This window comes from Pogona vitticeps, chromosome 2, assembly GCF_051106095.1.
Source record: "Pogona vitticeps strain Pit_001003342236 chromosome 2, PviZW2.1, whole genome shotgun sequence".
In the NCBI taxonomy this organism is placed as follows: Eukaryota; Metazoa; Chordata; class Lepidosauria; order Squamata; family Agamidae; genus Pogona; species Pogona vitticeps.
Window position 1 is genome coordinate 239,255,147 of NC_135784.1, and position 25,511 is coordinate 239,280,657.

Genomic DNA, 25,511 nt, shown 5'->3' on the forward strand with positions numbered 1-25,511 from the left:
CTTCTGTTTGCACTCTAGAAAGAAACTAGCTTGGAAAATCATCACAGGATATCACAGGGTAAATATGGAGAAGCTTGAGCATGCTGCCTTAATACAGGAGACCAAGATCAAATATGCAGAGTACATAATATCTATTCAGATCAGATTAAACACATACACCCCTGCTTATTCAAATGGTATATAGAAACCATGCGTGTAAAGGGAAACCATGGTTGTTAGAAATGGCAGCCAAGTACATTTCCAGCATTCTTGCCAGTGTGAGAAATCAGAAAAGTAACCACTTCACAACAATAGATAAAGCAAGGGAATTAAGAATGATCACAGCTGTACTCTTCTGTAGGTGTTCTTCTTAAACAATTACTAGTAAGAAGACTTGAAATTACATATCATTTCATAAGTGGAAGTACATTTCTGCCTAGGATTATGAAGTTGATTCTAAAAACAACAAACAAACAAAAACATAAGTAATCCATTTGAATTTGTACCATGTAGCAGTATCTAAAAGATAATGAAATACTTGTAACCAAAATTAATATTTTTAAACTAAAAATTATGATTATCTTGATTATCTTCAGCTAGTACAACCTCAGTGAGGCCATTAAATGCTTGCTCCATGAACTTCACTTATATTAGAATTTATGCCTCTCAATGGAAAGTAAAAACATGTACTGTATGTTGGGATTGTATTTACATTAACTTAGAACAAACCCCAACTAAAAGTGAAACATACTAAGTAAATATTCATAGATGTATACCACCCAGTTACAGTCCAATGTGTAATTACTTGCACGCATGAGCACACTGGAGTTTACTCTGAAGTAAGCATGTACAAAACCAAGCTGTTATGCCTCAAGCTCTTTTACATAAATTTAACACCAGTGGAAATTTACTCCTAAAACTCCAACAACCGGGATTAAAACGAAGTGCTATTAGCTCCGAACGGAAGCCTGAAGGCCATCAAGACAAATCCTTTAGAAACTTCCAAGGGCCTGAGTTTTCTATTATGATTAAAGGGTGTTTGCAAAAGTATACTGTAATACCTGATCCGCTCAAACTGTTGTTTCAACACAACTTATCTGAATGGGCTTGATCTTTTGTGTTAAGACTGTGTACACAAAGTGCTCCAGCAATATACCACTCTGTCTCCAGTTTTGTGTGTTTGCTGCAAACTAAGATAAAACACTAACAGCCCAGCCCTACAAATGTGTTTGCTTTTAGGTCATTTCTACTGGGCAAACTAACAAATAAGTATACTTAGCAGAGAAACCAAAAGAACCCCCTCCTTTTTTAAAAAAGGGATGCAAGCACCCCATCTACCCTCTGATGAACACCTATTTGAGAGTAAGCCTCACAGAACGTAGTGGGAATTAGTTCTCAGCCAAATTTGCAAAGGATCAGATACCTGGTAGCCAAGGTAAAGGCTCAGGCCCCACAGGCAGGAGGAATGTGAACCTTATACTTCTAGGTGGCATCCCCAGCACCTCTCTTTTCAGAGCAATCACGATTCAATAGAATTTTCAAGCATTTTGTAACAGAATGGTGGACTAGGGAGGGAAGAGACCACTGCGTGGTCCAATGTCAGACTGGATTCCTTCAAAAGTTTCCAGAGCAAATATTGACAATTCCTGTGAAACTCTGAAAGCACATTCTGAGGGGTGGGGTGGAGTGAGACATTTGCCCAAACTGCAGCTATCCAAGTAAGTAAGTAAGTAAATACATACATACTGTACATACATAAAGCAAGCAAGCAGACTATTGTTTGTATTTATTTTTTAAAAAAAAAAAAAACTTTGACCGCCTTCTGCTGTGAGTGACAAGCCTTAAAACTGACGCCACGCGCCACCACCTGGGCACGCATACTAAGTACATTTCGGAAGAAGCCAAGCACACCCCACGGCCCAAGCGAGCATGGCTTGGGATGACCTGGAAGCCCCAACAGGAGAAGAAGCTTGGCAAAGCAAGGGAGGTCACCAGCCGACCCTACCTGTGATACTGAGCTTGGAGGAATTGGAATTCTTCCTTGATCCGGTCTAGAGACTCCGGGATGGTGAACTTAAAGGGCTGTCCTGCAGCCTGGTGCGGCGTCTGGAGGTGTCCCGAAGGAAGAGAACAGAAGAAGAGGACAAGGCGTGAGAGAGGGAACTTGTTCCATAAGACGGTGAAATCATCACCTCTTTGAACCACTCTTGAGCCCAGGCCCATCGGAGCAGCCCTGGAGAGCCCAAGCCAAGGGCTATAAAAGGACAACCATCCGACCCCAAAAGCATGTGGCCCCAAGGAAGCTGAGCTGGCAATTAAATATTCCCTTGGAGACTGAAGAGCATTTCCCACCAGAGGCCACAGGCTGGTTGTTCCTTCTTCCCTTTCTGGGAAAAAAAAATACTTTCCAAAAATAAAAGGAAAATCCCGGGAATCCTGGGGGCAAAGCCTGTTTCCGGACAGGACCTCCAGAATCCCACCCCCCTCCTTGGATGTCTTCATCCCACCCACCCCCAGATCTTGGGGGGGGGAGGCACTGGCGGCTCTGGCGTCCTCCTCCTCCTTCTCCCCCCCCCCCTCGTTTTACACCCCTGGGCTAAAGAGGGGGAGAGAAGCCAAAGCGGCTCCCCCTCCCCGTCATTATAAGCCGGTAGGCAAACAAGTCCAAGAGTAAACAAAGGAGTCGCCTCTCCCCAACGGGAGGTGGGCCAAGGGAGGGGGGGGAGATCGCTTGCCAACCGCGCGGGGGGGGAGGGGGGAACCCCAGAAGTTTCCCAGGGCTTTGCTGGAAACGGGGGGGGGGAGCTACTCCACCCCTCTTCCCTGAGGCGTCTGGAAAAAGAGTTTTGCCCACAGGCAGGCAGAAGAGGCCGGCTTAACCTCTCTCTCCGCCCCCCCCGCCCGCCCGCCATGTCAACAAGGCTCCGTCAGCGCAAAGAGGGGGGCCTCCCATGCCAAGGTCTCCGGACGGGGCTCGGGGAGGGGACCCGGGGAAGGGGAGGGGGGCACTTACGGGATGCCGGCTCTGAGGGAACATGGCTCTGGCGGCGGCTCTGCTCCCGCGCAGCTCGACGCTTTCGGCTCGATCTCCCCCGAACTTTAGATCCCGAGACAAGAACAAAAAAAAAAAAAAAAAAAAAAAAAAAAAAAACAGGGCGGGCGAGCCGGCCGGAGAGGAGCGGGGCTGCACACTAATCAGCCTCTCGGCTCAGCTGCAGGATCATCATCATCATCACCATCATCCTCCGCCTCCGCCTCCCCGCCCCGCCGCCTTCTCCCAGCCCGAGCCCAGCCAAGGCTTCCTTTGTTGTTCGCTTTGGAGGTGGAGGAAAAAGGGGGGGAAAAGTCGCCGGGGGAGCTGGGCGAGGGGGAGCCGGAGCCGGTCGGGCGGGCTGGCCTGGGTCCTCCTTTGTCGTCGCCGTTGTTGCCGGTGCGGCTCCCTTCGGACTTACGAGATTGATTTATATATATTTCAAAGAAGAAAAATTTCTCCCTTTCCGCGGCCGGTTGAATAACTTGTGCGATGCACTTGTAAGCTCAGAAAGGCGGCGGCGGCGGCGGCGATCTCCTTTCGTTCGTTCGTCCTTTCGGATTCGATCCGACCGGGCAGGGGGTGAAATCCAACTAAGTCAAGTGTCCCGCCCGACGAAGGGCTTCGGATGTCTCCCAAGCAAGGAGACCCGGTACCAAAGGCCGCCTTGCTCCCCAGCCCCGAGAAGGACGAGGAGGGGGGGGGGAATCAAGGCCAGGTCACGCACGGGACCCGGGGCAGGAAATCGCAGGATCTTGCGCTCCAAGCAACCCGACTTCGGCAAGAGGGGAAATCCACCCCCTCCGGAGAGTTGCAAAAGAGAAGCCGCCCCCACCCCCACCCCCGCGTGGCCACGGGCGCGCGCGCAACACACGCACACGCGCACTTAGGGCTCTTTCCGTCGCCGATGCCCCCCCGCTCCCCGAACCAACCCACCCCACCCCCGATGGGGCACAAAAGCAAAAGGGCGTCCGCCGCGGATCGTCACCCCCGGGCTGCCTCCGTAGGCCCGCCGCGCTCCGGACCGCACGAAGCGCTCTCCACGCTACAGCCCCGACAGGAAAGCGCGCTTTTGGAACAGCAGCAGCAGCATCGCAGGCGGGCTTCTGGCGGCCCTCTTGTCTGCCCTCCGCCGTCTTTCCGTCTGTCCGTCTTGCTCAATCCCGGAGCAAAGTTCTTGCCAGGATCTCTCGAGGAAACATCCCAGGGCTGCCGAAAGGGGGGAGGGAGAGAAGGCGATCTCCTCCTCTTCTCCTCCTCTCCTCCCCAAAAGATATCACAAAGGTTTTCCCTCCATGGAGACAAGAAAAATCAGAAAAACTCCGCGGGACACAGAACCCAGCTCGGCGGCGGCAGGATCTCAATAAACGGGACACAATGTATCCGCCCGCGCTGGTTACATTAACACGCGGTTTCACACTCCTCGAGCTAACCAGCCCCTTGGCCCCGCCCCGAGACAGGACGGGGAAGGGCACGGGGCCAATCGCCTGCTTGGGAACCAACGTGGGGCCGTGACATCGAACCAATGGGAGCCCGTGCTGTCAAGCATCCCCTCCTCTCCTCTCTCTCTCTCTCTCCCCGCCTTTGCTAGGAAGCCTTTCTAGCTGAGCTGCAGGACCCCGCTAAGCGAGCCAATGGGAGGCGGCGGAACGCTCAGACAGGCAGGCAGAATGGGAAGGTCGGGGAGAAGGAGAGTGGAGAGGCTGAGCTGTCAATCAAAGTAACGTGGGGCACAGACAGAGGGAGGGAGGAAGGGAGGGAGAGGGTTGTACGAGGCGCTCTCTTTTTTTATTATTATTATTATTCCTTTACTTTGCCCCGCTCTCTCCAGAAATCTGTGAAAATAACATAGGGAGATAAATAATGCATCCCTGGTACAGGACAGGCAGTAGCTAGAGTCAGATAGATGCTTCCCTGTTTAAGCTAATGGAAGAACGCAGGCCCTGATGTTGCCTTGGAGAATGGTGCGTGTTCATAGCGATCTGTATCAAAGTTTCCTCAGAACAACCCCTCTCTAGGGCTTCGGGAAAATGTAGCCTCCTCTCACAACCGTTTTCCCTTTCATTTGTCAGAAGGGCCAGGGTGTGTGAACTGAAGTGCCAACGTTGGCCCTAAAAGCGTCGCCAGCCACTTTCCAGCAGCCTTTCCTCTTCAATTGCGGTCCCAAGACCCATCCGGTCAAAGGATCTCACCGGACAGCGACCTTGGCCTGGGGTTCGGCCCGTTTATTAATGGCTTTAAAAGATCTCAGTGCGGGACTGATCAATTATGTGTCAACCTCTCTAACACACGCACACCATGGATTTGCCCAGCTTTGAAAGGCCCGAAGGCAGGGGAAAAAAATAGGAAACCAGCAGACGCTTCCACAGTGAGACCAGTTTTCAGATCAGGTTTTTAATCACAGCATCGCACCGCATTTTGCAAGGGCTGCTGACAAGGACATCTTCCTCTCCTAACCTTCCCTTGTTTTTTCCATTACTTCCTCTGCCTTTTTTTTTTCTTTCCTTACCATGGAAAATCCTTTAAGGGGGGGGGGAGAGAAACAGGGTAGTTGCGCAGTTCTTTCTAATTGCTAGCGTGAGGAGCCCTCAGTTGAGAAATGCCCAGAGGGCTCCTTCCACTCGCAATTAAAAGGCAGAGTGCAGCTATTCCATCCTTTTTTGCCTTAAGAGATTTTCACTGTTAAGTGAAAAGAGGGGAAATAAACAATAGGGAAACGTGGAACACATTGCTCATTGAAGGCACCAATGTCTGGGTGTCTTTTAAGCTTCCACTTAATTAAGTGGTGTGTATAGGAAAAGTCTCATTTGGAAGTGCCCTAATTCACAAAAGAAGGATTTGGGGGGTTGTGGTGAACAATTCAACAATGGCCAGAATCCTTGTAGATCAGTGGTTCTCAGCCTTAGTTAACCTGGCTGTTCCTGGACTGCAACTCCCAGGAGCCTTCACCGGCCAGTTGTGCTAGCTGGGGTTTCTGGGAGTTGCAGTCCAAGAACACCTGGATTGCCCAAGGTTTGGAATCACTGCTATAGGTGATGTGTGTTAGTTAAATCGTGAAACTCCCTGCAGAAATTGTCAACAACTAACGAGGTGCCAATCACTTTACAAGGCTGTGCCACACTGAGTTACTCAATCTAACTTATGCAGACATAAAGCACCAGCAGCATTCTGGCCAATGAATTTCTGTATCTGTCTTTGATAGGAAAGAATCAAAACTGTTACCTGTTTCCATTTTCAAAGAGGTAGTCCTGTCAGTCTGTTTCAGCCTAACCCCCCCCCCAAAAAAAGAGGCAGTCAAAACATTTATTTTACACAATGCAGTGTAAAAGAAAAATTGCCTACAAAATCTTCCAGAACATTATAGATGAGAATTTTCACCTGGTTTCTATCCATAGCATTCCATGGGACTATTAGAGAAGTGTTATAGAGCAAATAACTAAAATAATAAAGCAGATAATTTTAGAAAACAAACAAACGCAGTCTGGTGGAGAAAACACAGAATTAAAAAGTCTATTTTTTTAAAAAAAAATGAGGTTTTATTTTCCACACAAAAACACTCTTTAGGTTTCTCCCAACTTTTTTCAGTCCATTGGTATAACTGCGGATGAGAGATGAATCCCTTTTTTTAACCACCACAGTTATTAGCTGGGATTCAGAAATCTTTGCCGGTCTGCTGCAAATTTTACAGGTCAGGATCCAATGGGCCTCAAATGTCTTGCATGATGAGCACAACACAAGTGGTCCTCATTGTTGGCCCTTAACCAAGGAGACATCCAGGACCTCCTTACATGCATTCACTGAAATGGGTGATCTCAGCATCTGTAATGGCAAGCAAAGAGATCACATGGAACGGCTCTGGGGGAATATTCTGCTCTGCCAGCATTCAATGGCAGTCTCTTGCTCCAAAGATTTAGATCCAGAACAGTCTTCTGCCCATCCTGCCAAAAGGATTTCTAATTTCTATGACCCAACATTGCTGTTGAAATTTATTCATATTGAGATTTAACTAAAGCTCCATGTTTTTTTTAAAAAAAATCAGCCTAAAAGCCCACAATTAAATTAAGGATTAAAATCTAAGTTGATTTGGCCATGTTGGCATTTCATTTTTAAAAAGTGCCAGTAACTTATACTCTTCAAATAAAAAAATGAGTTGGGTTTGTAGGATGAGAATAAGTGGCCCTCAGGATCTGAATGGGAAGTTAGCACTTAGAAATGGAATTCTACATGAACATAGCTGCTGGAATTCAAAGGTGCAACAAAGTCCTATGCATGTTTAACCAGAAATAAATCCCACAGCATACAACGCATTGGCACATTCTCCTGTGGTCAGGATTTCATAGTGCAATGCAGTTCTATATGTGTTTACCTACTAGTAAATCTCACTGTATTCAGTGGGACTTAATACCAGTGCTGTATGCATAGGACTACAACCTATCAAGCCAATCAGATTCCATCATTATTTATATTTAACATTTATTTAGTGCACAAAAATAATTTCATTCTTGCTCAGAAGGCTTACCTCTAATCCTACTTTGCTGTTGAATGTGTGACTGCTGCAAAAGTCAGTAGTCATATTACTTCGAACCTCATTCTGTTGTAAAACAACATTGTACCTGAATTTCACCCTCGGTGGGTAATTTTTGAAACAGTATTATATGATATAGCTTGCTGAATAGGTCAGTGAGTTAGGACAGCTGGCTAAGGGGCCAGGGTTTAGGAGTTTGATTCCCCACTGTGCCTCCAGGGAGAAGAGCCAATCTGGGCAAGCGACACAGTCCCAGAATGTCTTCAAGTAAAGGCACCAATAAAGCACTTCCATTCACATAGTGACATCAAGCAAGTGAAAAACCCAGAAGCTGACTCCTTTTTTAAAATCAGTTGACCATTTGTCTCCCAAACATGAAGCAATTGGGAGGGCAGCTTTTCAAAATGTGAAAGGGAGTGAGCACAAGAGGGTATCCTGTAGACCATCTTTACTGCTGTCACGGGTGCTTTCAGTATTCAGGCTGCCCTTTGCTATGGAAAGCTTGTCATCCTTTTTCCTGCTGGCAAAACGGACATGATATTGTGCAGCAATATTGGGCCATTTCCTAGCATTCTGCATTGTGGATACAGAAGCACAACACCCCACATTCATAAACTGAAGGGTTTTTGTTTTGTGGTTGGTTGGTTGGTGTTTTTTGTTTGTTTTTTGAAAATTTTAATTCAATTAATTATGGTCACATTACCAAAGCTCAGCTATGGGCCACTTGTTTTGGGTAACAGGTAGCAGTGACACATAACTATACAGTGGTGCCTTGACTTACAACTATAATTCGTTCCAGAAGATGGCTGTAAATCAAAATGGTTGTAAGTCGAATCATCATTTCCCATTGAAATGTATTGACACCCGTTTAATCCATTCCAGCTGTTTTTTGGTTGTATGTAGAGGTGCCGGTTGCAAATCGAAGCATTCGTTCCCACAGGAACGAATGCAAAAGCAGTTAGGGGGAGAATTTTTCTTCTTTTAACCCAATATGACTTAGGTTAAAAGAAGGGTAGGAAAGGAGGGAGGGAGGGAAGAATGGGGAAAAGAGGAAAGAAAGAAGGTCATAACTGGGGCACACAGACCCCTCAGACAAAAGTTTGTGCTGTGAAGCACAAAAAGAGAAAAGAGAGAGAGAGAGAGAGAAGACAATGGGGGGGGGAGAGTTTGGAGTCTAAAACACCTTTTAAACCAAACACTTTAGAAACCAAACACATTTTAAACCAAGCACCTTTTAAACCAAATGAAGCACCACAGTACGCAAACCCTAGGGGCCACAGAATCCAGCAACCATTATTCCAGCCAACAGACCCCCTCAGCACAAAAAGAGAGCATAAGGGAGACTTGAGTCTAAACTCCATTTTACACCATGCTAGCCACAGCAGTCCCTCACAGTAAATGTTCTGATTTTAAAACAAAAAGACTTTGGAGTCACATTTTAAACCCACACATTTTAAAACAAAAGAGAGGTCACAGTATACAAACCTTAGGAGTCACCAAATGCAAATATAAATAAATAAATTTGACATCTTAAAATTACAGTCTAATTTTCACATTTAATTTTAATATTTCACATTTTAAATCCACTCTGCAAGACCCATCAGTGCACAGAAACATAACCCCCCACCTAGCCCAAACCCAAGCTGCAAAAACCCTGTACAGTAAGTACAGTGTACTCACCCAGAACAGACAGTATTTCTGTTTAAAAAAAGAAAGTCAAAAATCCAAAAAGCAAAAATTTTAAAAAGCCAAAAAGTAACCCAGTACATACAGTACAGTACCAGGCAGTACAGTAATAGGCAGTGGCAGGCAGTCTGAAGTCTCTCTCTGTATCCACACTCTCTAAACGCTGGGGCACACGAGGTACAGACAAGTAGCCTCTTTGCTGACCAATGGTTAACTGAAAGCAGTTCAAATTTCCTGCTTTCCCCGCCTTCCCCGCTTTTTTTTTCTCGGTTGTAAGTCGAAGCAAAATTTTGCGACTGGAGCTGTTCATAAGTCAAAATGGTCGTAAGTAGGGGTGTTCTTAAATCAAGGCACCACTGTATACAGAAGACTGCTTGCTTGGGCTCATTAAGATCAGTGGGGCTTACTTCTAAGTAAACACACATAGACTTGCATTGTAGCATATATATGCAGCAGCTAAAGACCAAAAAACAGCAGTTTAGTGTTATGACAGCAAAGTTTACATCCATGCTTATTTTTAACATGCTGGCAACACAATGTTAATATGGCCTAAAGAGATAATTCAAACTTTGTATTTTGCAATATGAAAAAAAAAGTTTACTCTCATTCTCCATCCCATGCCTGTCTATACTTTGAAAGCCAATTAATTACATTAATCAATTTAATTTGATCTCATTATTGATCAAGTTTAATTTTTGCATGCTATGTTTTGACACATCCTGAAGATCCATGTTTTTCTTCATATTCCTCTGAACAATTTTTTTTGTAGACACCTAAAATGTTCACTTCGACATTAAAGAATATTATGGCTAAGATCAAGTGCAGTATCTGTTGTTTCCAGTTTAATATCTGATATGTTCTCTATTTGAGGACAATATATTCAATAGATTTTTCCCAGTGTCTGTTGTTTAAATGACAGAGGGAGATCAGTGGGATACTTAAAGCAATAAATGCTGATTCATTTACATATTTAACAATTATCCTTGTTCAGCATCATTTGATGGTTGGTTGATAAAAAATCTGTGCTATATTATACTGATTCACAAATTAAATTCAAGACAGCTTCACTGTGGCATACAGAGTTGCTTACCACACACAGAGAGACACACAAAACCAGGAACTTTTTAGTCATTGTCACTTAAAACTAAACCCAGATACTATATTTTTCTGCCTCTATTGTATGGCATATGCAGTTTATAGTATACCTATTGAATGAAGTTTTATATTCAATAGGAGCATGTACTGAGAAATACAAATGGGGGGGGGAACCAAAGGTCTTGGGGGGGGGATTGAATTATTTTGTGGCTTTCCTATAGAGAGCCTCTGAAAACTGATCATTTCTACTTCCTGAAAGAGAGGGTCCTGAAAATATTGGGTTTCTATTGCATTTTCCTTATTGGATCACATTCATTTTGACACATATTTAAAATTTTTCTCCTCCTTCTAATGATGAGCCACCGCCATTCTCCAAATTGCTGGATAGCTCAGTAATTTAGGTATCTGGCTGCGGAACCAGAGGTTGGGATTCCCCACTGTGCCTCCTTGATGGGCTCTGGGCTCAGTGTCCCTTCCAGCTCCACAGTTTGAAGGAGAAGATGATAAACTCCATTCTTTCCACTGCCTTTCCTGCCATTGTGTCACTGCTGCCACTGTTCTCCCTGCCCTAGTTTTCCTTCTCCCTCTAGTTGCGTCATGGAGCCTTTTTAGCACCTCAACTCCTAAAAACAAACCCAAAACAAAATTGCCCAATACAACTGGACTTTTTGGGGTTCCTAAAAACAATTAGGACCTGAAAGGACCCAAACTAAACAAATTAATCCTGAAAATTTTCCCTGTGTACCACCCTGATAGTCACACTTATTTGTCTGCCCATATCTAAAGTATACAGAGATAGGCTTAATTTGAGAATGGAAGATTGACAGCAAATCTTCTGCATCTCTGCCCAGAATGCAAGTGTGTCTCATTGAGGTCAATGAGTCTTACTCATTGGTAAGTGATGAGGAAAGGACTCCAGCTGTCTTCTGGTTTTTGAAACAGTTTGACTGCTCTTCCTGTCAAAGAAGACTCCCTTACATGCTTTATAATTAGATCTCACTTGTTACATCAAAGCTGTTTAAGAAGACCAGTGGCAAAATATGGTCAGCTGGGGCATGTGGACTGATAATATCATTTAATGCATTTAATACTGTATAATTTAACACCTCCATGGATACTCTAGTAATAGTTATTTTCAGCAGACATTGATAACATATGAGAGTGGGTGTGTCACAATTTCTTTATTTTCCCAATCATGCATGAGCAAAGGAATTATTGGTGTTGCAAGATGTATTGCTATTTGTAACTTTCAGTTGAATTGGGGGATCATGCACTTCTGTATTCACTCACAGAAAGAGGAAAAACTGTGTTTAGCAAGTCATTCAGATTATATAGCCCCATTTTTTAAAGGCTAACCATATTTTTTCTCCCCCCCCATCCTTTTTTTAAAAGCCTGTTTCCCACATTACATGCTGGATTAACTGTATCCTTCTTTACACAAAACCACTTTTCAAGCAAAAGGCATTTTTATTGTCCCTTCTGAATGTCCTAATCTCTAGATTCATTTGTTTATGTCTGTCTAAAAACATTTGGTCCTTGATAAACATTATGGCCGTGATTAGCCCTAGCCAATTGCTCTGCATTTTTTCAGAGTGACTTGGGCCTCAATTAAAAGTTTCTACACTTTTATTTAAAAAAAAAACCACCCATAAATGCTTTCTGATTTAGTAAGTCATAACTGGTTTGGGCTGATTTTGTAGTGCCTTAAGGGACACTAATGAAGGGCATAATTTGGGGTTTAAGGTTAGCCCTCAATTCTCCTCCTAGGAGAATTACAGTACAGAATCTTTTCACACAGTTAAAAAAAACACCGCCAGCTTCAACCTTATAAGATAATCTGATGCAATCCTTTTTTTAAATTAAATACAGTGTTTCCCCAAAAATAAGACAGGGCCTTATATTAATTTTTGTTCCAAAACCGCATTAGGGCTTATTTTTAGGGGATGTTTTATTTTACAGTCATGTTATCTTCTTCTGGTTGCTGCACAATGGTGGAGGGTGGGGTTTCACTTAGCTAGGGCTTATTTTGGGGGCAGGGCTTATATTACGAGCATCCTGAAAAATCCTGCGAGGGCTTATTTTCAGGTTAGGACTTATTTTCGGGGAAACAGGGTAGTATGCAGATTCAGCATCCAAAACTGAAGGATCAGTTTTTATTTGTACCATAAAATGGAGCACAGTGGCCCAAGGCAGATTTGGGGTGCTGTTGGAAGTCATGGAGTGAAGGATAGATGGACATAAGCCACCTGGATGCTATTGTGAACACTGAATGAAATAGATCACTGTGCATTCATTTCCACCAGACGTGCTTGGAAGAGCTACCTGGTAAATAGAGACCTCCGGGGAATGCGTTTGCATTTACCATCGATTATTGATTAAGTTTATATTCCAACTTTCCTTTGAGGAGTTCAAGGCAAGAGACATGGTCTTCCCATATTTTAATCTCACAATAGCACAATAAATATTGTTGAAGACACAGGAATAATGCCTGGCCCATGGCCACCCAGTGTGCTCCACGGTTCAGTAGCGATTTGAAACTGATTCTTGACAGTACCTGTCCAACACACCAACATTAGGGTGGTTTATAAGGTAAGCTATACCTGTTCCCAGGAAAAGTGTGATTGAGACATTTGATCTGCTTTTCTGCAGCGATAGCAAACAAACAAACAAAAAGCTAATATAATTCAAGAGAATTGATTTTTTTAAAAGCTAATATAAAATATATATAATAGCTTTGTTGTTTTTTAGTCGTTAAATTGCGTCCGACTTTTCGTGATCCCCATAGACCAGAGCACTGCAGGCCCCCCTGTCTTCCACTGCCTCCCGGAGTTCAGTCAAATTCATGTTGGTAGCATTGATGACACTGTCCAACCATCTCGTCCTCTGTTGTCTTCCTCTTGCCTTTATACTTTCCCAACATCAGGGTCTTTTCCAGGGAGTCTTCTCTTCTCATGAGATGGCCAAAGTATTGGAGCCTCAGCTTCAGGATCTGTCCTTCCAGTGAGCACTCAGGGTTGATTTTCTTCAGAATGAATAGGTTTGTTCTCCTTGCAGTCCAGGGGACTCTCAAGAGCCTCCTCCAGCATCACAATTCAAAAGCATCAATTCTTTGGCGGTCAGCCTTCTTTATGGTCCAGCTCTCACTTCCATACATCGCTACTGGAAAACCCATAGCTTTGGCTATGCAGACCTTTGTTGGCAAGGTGATGTCTCTGATTTTTAAGATGCTGTCGAGGTTTGTCATCGCTTTCCTCCCAAGAAGCAGGCGTCTTTTAATTTCATGGCTGCTGTCACCATCTGCAGTGATCATGCAGCCCAAGAAAGTAAAATCTGTCACTGCCTCCATATCTTCACCTTCTATTTGCCAGGAGGTGATGGGACCAGTGGCCATGATCTTAGTTTTTTTGATGTTGAGTTTCAGACCGTTTTTTGCACTCTCCTCTTTCACCCTAATTACAAGGTTCCTTAATTCCTCCTCACTTTCTGCCATCAGAATGGTATCATCTGCATATCTGAGGTTGTTGATATTTCTTCCAGCAATCTTAATTCCAGTTTGGGATTCCTCCAGTCCAGCCTTTCACATGATGCATATAAGTTAAATAAGCAGGGAGGCAATATACAGCCTTGTCGTACTCCTTTCCCAATTTTGAACCAATCAGTTGTCCCATATCCAGTTCTAACTGTTGCTTCCTGTCCCACTCCCATTACTTTAAGGACTTGCCATAGTTTGTTGTGGTCCACACAGTCAAAGGTTTTTGCGTAGTCTATGAAGCAGAAGTAGATATTTTTCTGGAACTCTCTGGCTTTCTGTATAATCCAGTGCATGTTAGCAATTTGGTCTCTAGTTCCTCTGCCCCTTCAAAATCCAGCTTGTACTTTTGGGAGTTCTCGGTCCACATACTGCTGAAGCCTACCTTGTAGGATTTTGAGCATAACCTTGCTAGCTTGTGAAATGAGTGCAATTGTACTTTTTTTAAAAAAGCTAAAAGCTAATATAATTCAAGAGCATATCATCCAGATGAAGGGAAGCAATAGTGCCTCTCTCTTCCACATTGGTGAGAATTCAGCAGGAGTCCTGAGCTCCACAGCTTAAGAAGGAAATTTATTAACTTGATCATGTCTAGTGGAGGTTGGCAAAGATTATAAAGGATCTAGAAACCAGAGTTAGTGGTGTTGTTGTAACACAGGGAAGAGAAGATCGAGATGCCATAGTCATCTTAAATGTTAGCCATCCTAAGATAATCATCTGAAATGTTTGATGATGTTCTTATGCTGAAGATGAAATAAACCTCTTTACCATTGGTCCAGAAGTGAAACCCTGACTAATGGATTCAAAATACAAGAAAAAAGATTTTTGACTAAACTTTAGCAACTGACTGTAAGAGCTGTTCAGTAGATGACTCACTTTTGTTGGAGGCTTTCAAGCAGAGCTTGGATGGCTGTATGTCAAGGTTGCCTTACTGTAGCTATGGGATTTCCTGCATCTGCAGAGAGCTAGCTGATCTTTGGGGCACCTTTGAACTCTATGGATCTATGATTTTATTCGCTCTCTCTCTCTCTCTTATTTTTCTCTGCTGATTGATTATTTGTTTGCTTTTCCAACACAATACTGTCACAATTTCTCTGATTATCTCAACTAATTGAACAGACAGCCTGAGACTTATCATTTCATTTCATCATCATCATTTTAGAACTGCAGAGTGAGAAGGGACCCTATGGAGCATCAAGTCCAGCCCCTGTCAAGGAGGCACAGTTGAACTCCCAACCTCTGGCTCTGTAGCCAGATACCTAAACTACTGAGCTATCCAGCATTTATAAAGAATTAGAACACATGATACAGTCCAAAGTGCTTGGAAAAGTTACTTTTTGGACTGACAAGTGTGCCAGCTGGCATGGCTATTTAAAATATACCAATTCCTCCTATTTTAGCAGCAGAACCTCAAATCAGCCACTGGAGAGGCTGTGTCTGAATGCAACCCTTGCATTTTGACCTTAAAAGGAGGAGGGCTCCTTAAGTAGAAGGGGGGAAAAAAACAGTAGCAGAGATCATGAGCACTTAAAGCATAAATAAGATCAGCCCAAAAGACTCTCTTTTGGTTTCACACAATATGGTAAAATTAGAGATTGCAGGAAACCAACAGAATTAAATTGGGAACACTTAAAGAAAAATGACCTGGTTTTATGAAAACGACACATTGAATGGCCAGTGTGGTATTTTTTTTTAAAGCCCAACAATTTCTTTGTTGAGGCATAGATCAAAAGAAGCTGCATATGTTTTCATTTTGTTCTAAGCCAAACTGGAAAATTGCATCCAGATGTTTAATAGGCATTCTGTTGTGTTTTTTTTGTTTTTCTTTTCTTCTTTCCTTGCAGTGATTAGATATGTTGGTGCTGTTTACTTACAAGTGTAGCCAGATCATTAGCTAATGCAAAAAAATATTTGCCGTGAGTTGCTAATTAGGTCTTTTGGAAGCTCTCCATGCTGGTGAACGGTTTGTATAGTGGTGTAGAGATGAAGAAGTTCTAGTACTTGAGAAGCTGCTTTCCTTTCTGTGTCTGTGTGAAGATGTCTGCCTCTTTTTCCCCATCTTTCTTTGCCTTCAGGAATTTGTGTTTGTTCCCAAAAGGCTGAAGTGCAAATAAATCAGGAAGAGACCACACGCACACACAATCACTGTCTCTTCTGTAAGAGTAGTAATCTCACCCCCCACCCCCAAAAAAACCTAAAGTGTGTTATGCATGACAAGGAAAATGTGGAAAACTTTGAACCATAATATTATCACATTCACATAATTTTTGGAGCATACTTTAGAGACAGATGGGGAAGTCATTTGTGATAAATTAGTGTACTTGAATTCATTACTGTAGTGCTTATAATTAAAACAGCTCCTCTGAAACTTCAATACCTTTTCAGGGTCCTTAGAAGCCGCAATTTAAAAAGAAAAATCAAAACCAAGGCAAAACTGAAAGACTGTTGGGGAAAACTTTGCAGGGTGAAGGGATGAAAAGAAGAAGAAAAATGCAGCATCCCAAAGAATCTTTGGGAAGAAGCTTGGTTTTCTCCCTTATTGGGTGTATTTTGCTGTGCGAAACTCCTCAAAGATGAGCAGGGAGGAAAGTCATGCATGCTTTAAAATAAGCATTAAATCTGGGAAAGGCGTCAAAGATATTGCCCACTACACCAGTGTCACTTTTTAAAAAGACATTGTGGCTCCAACTAGATAACCATTTAGGTGAAACATCATCTTTCCAAGATGCTTGACATTGTCAATGACCTGCATAATAAAGACCACCTGCCTATGCATCCTTTTCTTTTGCCAGCCTCAAGTAAAATGCTGCCCGGACAATTTGCAACATTTATTATTCTAGCCTGCCTAGCTGTCTCTCTTCTTTTGATTGTTCTGTTTGTTTGCTTTTTCTTTCTTCCTTTCTTTTGCTTAACCTCCAGACTGAAGAAGGACCCTGGGGAATGTGAAAGCTTACTTGCTACTTTGTGACATTTTAATTAGCCCTAATAATGTAATTATTTGTCACCTACAATAAAAGTATTAAGTATTACAGTACCGTTGTTGTTTTATCCACTACCCCCTACCCCATGGACCACCATTGTTCTTTGCAATATTTACATATCTGTATAAACCACAGTTATTAGTGTAATTGTATGCTGCCCGATGCAGGTTTGCAAAACTATCCAAAATTAAGAAAGAGGCTGCCATTCAAGCTAACAATGTGTACTTACAAATATGGAAGGAACTTTTATCAAAATGTGACAGTGGTAGTAAATCCAATGAGCTTACAATAGAGTCTGTTGTTCTCCATAGGAACTAAGAATTGGATCATTTTATACATTTAGACTTCCGGATGCATACTTGTAACTTGCCAGATTAAAATCCCAAAACAGCTAAGGGTGTAAAACATTTGGCCCTCCAGATGTTGTTCCACTACAGCTCTCATTAATGCTAGCCAGCATGGCCAGTGGCATGGTCTGCTGTGGTCCAACATCTGGAAGGCCACACATTCCCTCACCCTATAAGAGATAATGTGAAAAAGGGCATGGTATTTTACCAATAAAATTACCTGTCCTCCTTTGTACTTAAACATATATTATATCCCATTACGATTATGACAGCAAATTGTGCTGACATGTTACGGTGATTGGTATGAATTGTTGCTCTGCTGGCCAAATCAAGTTTGAACAAGTCTAAGAAGCTGTCTGTTCTCAAACCCAAAATTCATAACAGTTTCTACTGTAAGCTGACATGTTTAAAAAAAAAATAGAGGCGAGAACCTATTTAGGTACATATTCTGTAAAATCATGGATCTGAAACAGAGACAGGTTCCCAGTTAACCATCCTAAATTGACACCCTGCAGCAATTCTCACTGCTTAGTCTGAAGCACTTTAAGACAATTTATCCCAGCCTTCGCCAACCTGGTAGGTTCCAAATAGGTTGAACAACAATTCCTCAAATCCCACAGCCAATATAGCATATCACATAGTTGGCCGCAGGCTTATGGGAATTGTGGTTTAGGATAGCTCAGTGGTTTAGGTATCTGGCTGCAGAGTCAGAGGATGCGTATTTGATTCCTCATTGTGCTTCCTTGACAGGGGCTGGACTTGATGTTTCATTGGATCCCTTCCAACTCTGCGGTCCTAAGACCATCTAAAAGGCATCACATTGAGAGATATTCATTGGCACTGAATGCATTCAGCAAGGCAGCAGGATCTCCATCCAGGCATTCACAAAGAATCTGTGAATAGTACCTAACAGACATAAAACTGGTAACCATTGAGGGTTGGCAGGAGGAATCATCAACAAAAACAGCATATTCAAAGGCTCATTTTGTCTCAGTACATCTCTGTATTAGTCATTACACAAACCCTGCAAGAGGCATTGCTATTGCTGTCTCTACCTGGTGTGATACTAAGTACAGTAGCTCAGTCATCTCCTCAGTTCACAGCTAAGGTGAAATTTGAAAGCAAGACTTCTCTGCTCAGTCCCTTACAGTGCACTCCTAAACTTGCCTACTAGAGATGAACACCACTGAGTTTAATGGGGAATATTTCCAAATAACCAGGTATAGATTTGCAACCATCAGAGGTAGGGAACTTAAGGCTCTGGGACAAATCTTACCCCATGGGATTCCCTAGATGGCCACCCCCCCTTTCTTGTTCCCCATGGCACTGTTTGGCAGGTTTTTTAAGCTTTTATACAGGCTTTTTTCCTCACACACACAAACACACACACACATTCTAAAAGGCCATATATCTCTCCTACAGTGGACCCTCAACTTACAGACTTTTTGAGTTACAGACTTCTCTGGCCGCAAAATTTAGATTCCACTTGCAGCTGGAGAATCGACTTACAGACCAGAAAAAAATCAAAATGGAACAAAAATAGAATAAAAACTGCCAGTTATGGGATTAATCAGTTTTCAATGCATTGTAGGTCAATGGAGATTCGACCTACAGACTTTTCGACTTGCAGCCACCTTTCCAATACGGATTAATTCCGCAAGTAGAGGGTCCACTGTATTGGCAATAAGAGCTTTAAGGTTAAATATGATAATATTTCTGCTCCTCCCTTTTAGCCTGGCCCATCCATGAAATGTGGCTCCTGAGAACTTAGTTGAAACTGAATTTGGTCCTTGGCCTGAAAGAGATTTCATTACCTTGTTCTATGCCTTACCAATGTGCAGGATTTTAAAATTATTGGTATATAAATAGCAACTTTGCCTATAATAAATCATTCCTTTATTCCAAATCTCGCACTATACCACTAATGAATTTACTTGCTTTTTTTTTTGAGAAAATATATTATAGCTGCTTACTTTGGTAGAAAAAGCCTTTACAAACACTCGCTTTTCGAACATTTGCTCTGTAGTCATCATATTTCTTAGCAAAACCACTTCATTGACCCTGAATGCTAGAACTAATCTAAATGGTTGTGATAATATAATATAATATAACATAACATTTCTCTCAGAGGTCACTTCTAAGAAATATGACATCTAAATGACCATTGGTTGCCACAATGTAATTGAACATATCAGCCAAAAAGTAATGTAAATATTTACTCTTCCTCACAGTCTACATGAAGGGAATATGCAACATTCTTTAGCATTATTCATCAAAATAGGTGATACACAGAACATTTAAAACAAGTGTAACAGTGCATTGTCCTTACCAAAAGGTCAGAAAATACATGAAAATACTTTAATGCTCAACTATAATATATATAGCAACTCTGCTACTTATACACTAATAATTGCATAGTTATTTGCTTCCCGCCTTTTTGACTCTCAGGACTTAGTAACTGGCTGGCTCTGTGTGCGCTCCAGCATATGTCCACCCTATGCTAACTGGTTCAGGAAGCCCATTGCATGTCATACGTGATGGGGATTAGGGATTGTGATCGTTCCCTATGAACAAAGATGTCCATGGCTGTGGGCAGGCTAAATTGCCTGACCTAGCAGTTTGCCTCTTGCATGTAATCCTCTGATTACTGAGCCATCTACATGGCCTTGGTTGAGCCATCAACACAATGCAGGCTTGAAACACTTCACATCCTGTGGCAGAGGATAAAATGGCGCCTCTCCTATGTACAGAAGCAAAATGGACAAACAGCTGAACCTTACTTCAACATTATGAGACATTATTCTCCACTGCCCCTGGAGTCTGCAGGCTAGTTGACAAGGTACACAGGTAGCACATACATTTCTGTTTTCCAACAAATGGGAATGGCCAGAGGACCCAGGAAATGTGACTGGGGGCTGTTATTGTCCAGTCCACCAACTATTGTCTGAGGCAGTTGCCTTACTTGTCTAATGCTGGAGCCAGCATGTGTTTGTCATGGTAACACCACTTCACATGGCTATTCTTCATGTTCTTATGGCACAGGATGCCAAGGATGTGTCAGGTGGTCCCATCCCATCTACTTGGTAATTCTTTCATGTTTTCCACTGCAGCTGAAGTGATGTGGAGTTTTACACTCAAATAAAACCTAACAGTAATGTTTAAAAATATCATTACTTACTTATCCCTTTCAGTGTATGGAAGAAAAGATGTCACCTTTTAATACACTGCTGATGAGAGCTCATGATATAATTATAGTGGGTGTGGTGTAAGAGTCTGAATAGCTGAGATCAAAGGAAGATGAGATTTGCATTTACTGCCTCTCTTTGAAAATGTCAACACACATCTTTAATAAAGCAAATTTGGGAAGTGATTCATGTGCACATATTTCAGATCCATTCAACCACCCGGTAGGTCCGTAGATCAAAGTGACTGAAGTGGTGGGAAAGGTCAGGTTTATATGTGAATGACAAGGTTATCTTTCCTAAGACCTCCTCAGTTTTGAAACATAGGAAGGTACAGTACCTTATGCCAGCTTTCTGGAGTAAGGTGTATTGTTCAGTTTGACTGACAATGGCTTTTCATCTCTCAGGCAGGGAAGCTCACGGACTGAGGGGCACGGTGGATGTACAAGGCTAGAGTAAAGTGGTTCAGTCCATGGAACTGTTCCAAAAATGTGTGCCTTTTTGTGTTTGTGTGAAAACTGCTCCAGGGAGTAATGGTATAGCTAAAGCAATGGATAAAATACAAAGAACAAGTATGATAGAGATTAGCACAAGAATCCTGACATATGACTACATTTTCTGTGAGATTAACATTGCCTGCTGCCATGAATTCTTATTCTGTTACTCAAGGAATTGTACATACAATTGCAGCATTAATAGATGAACTAAAACAAAACCAACTCAATTAGTTGCTGTTATGACACAGCAGCACTGGGTCCCAGTTCTTCCAGGTGCACCACAGATAAACCAATCCTGTGATAATAACTCTCCCTTAAATTTTAGGGTGGGGTTACCGCCTGCTCCAGTGGCCTCACTTAGCTTGCTTTCTTCTCATATTCCTTTTTAAAAACAATACAAAACAAAACAAAATTACCAAAAAAACGAATCTGCCAAAAATTTCTCCTCAGGGAATTTCAACTATTCTCAATCAATCTGACAGAACAAATTCCCTTTGGAAAAACAATTCAAATAAAGAGACATCTCAGATAAATTATTTTTATGCTGACATAACTTATAAAGAAGATGAGGTGTGCGTGTGTGTGTGTCTGTGTGTGTGTGTGTGTGTGTGTGTTGTCTTTCACTGTGGCAGGCAGTACTGTCTCCTCAGCTTCCAGGAGAAGATATTATAGCACTTTTCAAATACTTGAAAGACAGTTATACAGAGGAGGGGCAGGATCTGATCGCAATCATCCCAGGGTGCACGTAACAAGCTACAGGAAGCCAGATTTAGGCTGAATATCAGGAAAAAATTTCTTAATTGTTAGAGCAGTAAGAAAATGGAACCAATTACCTCAGGAAGTGGTGAGTGCTCCAACGCTGAAGGCATTCAAGAAAAAAATTGGACAAACATCTATCAGATCTGCTTTGATTTGGATTCCTGCACTGAGCAAGAGGATTGAACTCTATGGCCTTATAGGCCCCTTCCAACTCAGTTATGCTATGATTCTATGTCATGTCACTCATTCCACAGGGCTCCTCTCAGATCAGAAAGTAAGGGCAGCTGAAGCTGTAATTAGGGACGATGATTTAATTGAAGGTATAGGAGAAAAGAAGACAAAGATTAATTTATTTGCGGATGATTCCTTATTGACAGTGAAAAACTTGTTAGAATGTATAGATAAAATTAAAACACACTTAGAAAAATTTGGAAAAATAACCGGATTAAACATAAACTGGCAAAAATCTGACTTAATGTTGTTTAATTACAGTAGAATAGAACAAGAAAAGTTTACTGAAAAACATGATTTTAAAATATGTAAAACAATTAAATACTTAGGAATAGATTTAGCGAAAAATATTCAAAAGATAAAGGATTATAATTATAACAAACTAAGGAAGTAATTAATAAGAAACTACAAGAATATGATAAGTTCAAATTATCTTGGTTTGGAAAGATTGCATTGGTAAAAATGAAAATTTTACCAAAAATTAATTTTCTATTCAGAATGTTACCAATGCAGTTAACAGAGGATGAGTTGAAATATTGGCAAGGAATAGTTAACAAATATTGTAATGAAGGGAAGAAATCTAGAATAAATAAAAAGTATTGGTATAAAACAACAAAAAAAGGTGGTATAGGTTTGCCAAATATAAGAAACTATTATTTAGCTAACCAATTGAGGTTTATTGGTGAAATTATATATAATCCGGAAAGGTTAATTTGGTGGGAAATGGAATCATCAGAATTACAAGGAAATATAGAAAAATATTTATTTGCTAAAGGTAAGAAAGAAAAAATAAGTCAAGTTAATAATCCTTTTTTAAAGACACTGTTAAATATATGGTATAAGTATAAAAAGAATTTATGTTCATCATACTCTCCATTTGGATTAGTGACAGAAATAGAAGATTTTCCTACCAATATGAAGGTGTATATGGATTTATTTAAAGAAGAAAAAGTGATTAGACTGAAAGATTGGCTGTATAAAATGAGATCGATAGATCAAATGAAACAAGTATTTCAAAACAAGACTATTTCATGGTTGAACTATGTACAACTGGAAAGATGGACTAAGGAATGGGCAAATAAATATAATAAAGGTAGAGAACACACAAAATTTGAGCAATTTTTATTCTCATATGAGGACATTCAGATGACTGACTCAGTAAAAGGTACAGTGAGTAAAATTTATTCACTTCTTAATTTAGAGGAAGAAGAAAGTGAGAAAGAAGGATTGAAATTGGTGTGGGAACAAGATATTGGGAAAAGAATAAATGAAGAAGAATGGAGGAGGATATGGAAAATGAGGATTTTAAGATTGATGTCATAAGAATAAAGGAAAAATTTTTTAAACTTAGTTTAAGATGGTATTTAACACCGGTAAAATTAAACAAAATTAACACCAATCATCCGAATGTCTGTTGGAAATGTGAGAAAGAAGTTGGTACATACTTTCATATGTGGTGGGAATGTGAAAAGGTACAAAGTTTTTGGAAACAAATTTTTAAAGAATTAAGTTGTATCTGTGGAAAAGATATAGAATGTAAGGCTGAGATTGCTTTGTTATCAATATATGAGAACGTGGAATATGACAAAATGATTAAAGAATTGATAACTAATCTAATAACAGCAGCTAGATTGATTATTGCTAGACAGTGGAAATTAAAGACTGAATTACAAATTGAAGAATGGTATAAAGAAATATGGAATATAGCATTAAATGATAAATTAACTTGTAATTTAAAGATGAAGAAAGGAGAGTTGAAAAAGAATAATTTTTATGTAATATGGGGCAAATTTTTGGAATATGTGTTAATAAGGGGAAAAGGGAGAGCTCCAAATCAAGAATCTATGCAGTTCTGGAGAGGAGGACAATAGAAGAAGAAGAATGAGAAGAAGAAGAAAAAGAAGAATATGGCAAGAGGTCCCGTATATGGTGGTGGGGAACACTGTTATTGTGTTGTAAGTGTATATGTTTTATGTATATGATTTGTTTTTGTTATAGTTATAAATAAACAACCTCTTTTAAAAAGGAAAGCTTCAGCATGATGAAAGAATATACAACAGAAAGAAAATGACATCAGGAACAACAAAATACATCACCAACAGCCGCCTTGTAAAGTTAGACCAACATTCCTGCTTTTGGGGGAGCGGAAGATCTTCTGCCTGCCACAATCTCACTGGGTGAGAGACAGTAAGAACTGTGGCTGGGCTGTTGCCAACTGCCATCTGGAGTTTGGCTCTATCTCCCTCCATTTTCCAGGACTAGGCCCTGCTACTCCTGATTGCCTCACCCCCCCAACATCAGCCACCTGGTTTAGGGTGAGTGAAGGCTTTTAAGCCGAAGGTGTTCTCAGGGCCTCACCGGACCAACATTCCTGCCTTTGGGGGAGCGGAAGATCTTCTGCCTGCCACAATCTCACTGGGTGAGAGACAGTAAGAACTGTGGCTGGGCTGTTGCCAACTGCCATCCGGAGTTTGGCTCTATCTCCCTCCGTTTTCCAGGACTAGGCCCTGCTACTCCTGATTGCCTCACCCCCCCCAACATCAGCCACCTGGCTTAGGGTGAGTGAAGGCTTTTAAGCCGAAGGTGTTCTCAGGGCCTCACCGGACCAACATGAAAGATGGCGCTGGCGCTGGGCGACTAGCGTTTTCTCTCACCGCTCCAGCTCGCCGCCTGGGACTTCTTCTCTTTTCTTCTCTTTTCTTTTCCATTTTCTTTTTCTGTTTTTTTCTTCTTCTCCTTTCTTGTCCCCCTCTTTTTCCCCTGTTTGCCTGGAGCCGGTGTCTCCTGACGGTGCTAAAACTTACCGGGAGAGTTGCGGAGAGTCGCGGAGCGTGGGACTGAGGCTGGCTGGACCCTGGAGGTGAGGCGGCTGCGGCTCGAGACGCGCTGTGGAGGTGTGGAGTCGCGGGGGTCCGCAGCCGGCTTGTTGCTGGGGGGGTCCGGGAGCCAGGAGGTCCTGCTGTTCTCCCCGACGGGGCCGGTCTTGGGGAGTGACTGGACGAACGGAGTCAAGTGGAGTCCGAGCCCTGAATACAGCGGTCCGTGGCTGGAGGTTCTTTGCGCAGCCCTGCTTGGCCCTGGAGGATTTGGTGTAGTTTCTTTGCGGGGGACTGATTGACTGGTGACCGGAGGCCGGCGGGATCCCCGACGAGTGGATGGAGTGGGGGGATCGGAGCCGACCAGAGCCAGGAGAGCGTAACGTTGTCCTGGGAGCCTGGGGGAACTGCGGGATCGCCAGGACGCCGGAGCTCCTGCGAGCCGGTGCCATGTTGGCGGCCCTTTCCTCTGTTTTCGGCTACCCCGCTTGTTGCTGTTCCTTATCTAACAAAGGTGTTCCCCAAATTGACTTTCCAAAGTTGGGAACGGCAGGGACTAAGCCTTTACCATCTTGGCTTTTGACGCTTTTGCCCAGGCTCGGAACTAATATCAACGTGGGCTCAGAACTAACAACCAAGATCTGTGAGCCTCTCCCCATGAGTAAGAACTATAAATTAGCCCCACCATTGAGTCCAACGACAAGGCTACAGGGTAGAAAAGTGCAATCTTCGAGCACATGTGGGGGATAACTGTGTTATTCTGTCATTAGTATTTTCCCCCCCATTTTATTGTATTATCTTTGATTATTTTATTTCATTTTATTTTAATTATTACTAAGTTTGATTTGTTGTT

General features: G+C 42.2%; 1 protein-coding gene and 1 pseudogene across 5 annotated transcripts in view; one reads left to right on the forward strand and one right to left on the reverse strand.

Moving 5' to 3' along the window:
* Positions 1-3,243, reverse strand: part of LOC110088427 (transducin-like enhancer protein 1) — an 82,412-nt gene extending 79,169 nt beyond the window's left edge. For all 5 annotated transcript variants that reach the window (XM_072992251.2, XM_072992250.2, XM_072992248.2 and 2 more), the window contains exons 1-2: positions 2,993-3,243; positions 1,985-2,085 (exon numbers count right to left, since the gene is read on the reverse strand). In XM_072992251.2, the coding sequence (XP_072848352.1) occupies positions 1,985-2,085; positions 2,993-3,016 (125 nt within the window). In that variant the 5' untranslated portion in view covers positions 3,017-3,243. The remainder of the gene's footprint in view (positions 1-1,984; positions 2,086-2,992) is intronic.
* A 6,759-nt stretch (positions 3,244-10,002) lies between these two features.
* On the forward strand, positions 10,003-10,124 carry LOC144587676 (U2 spliceosomal RNA; annotated as a pseudogene).
* The last annotated feature ends 15,387 nt before the right edge of the window (positions 10,125-25,511 follow it).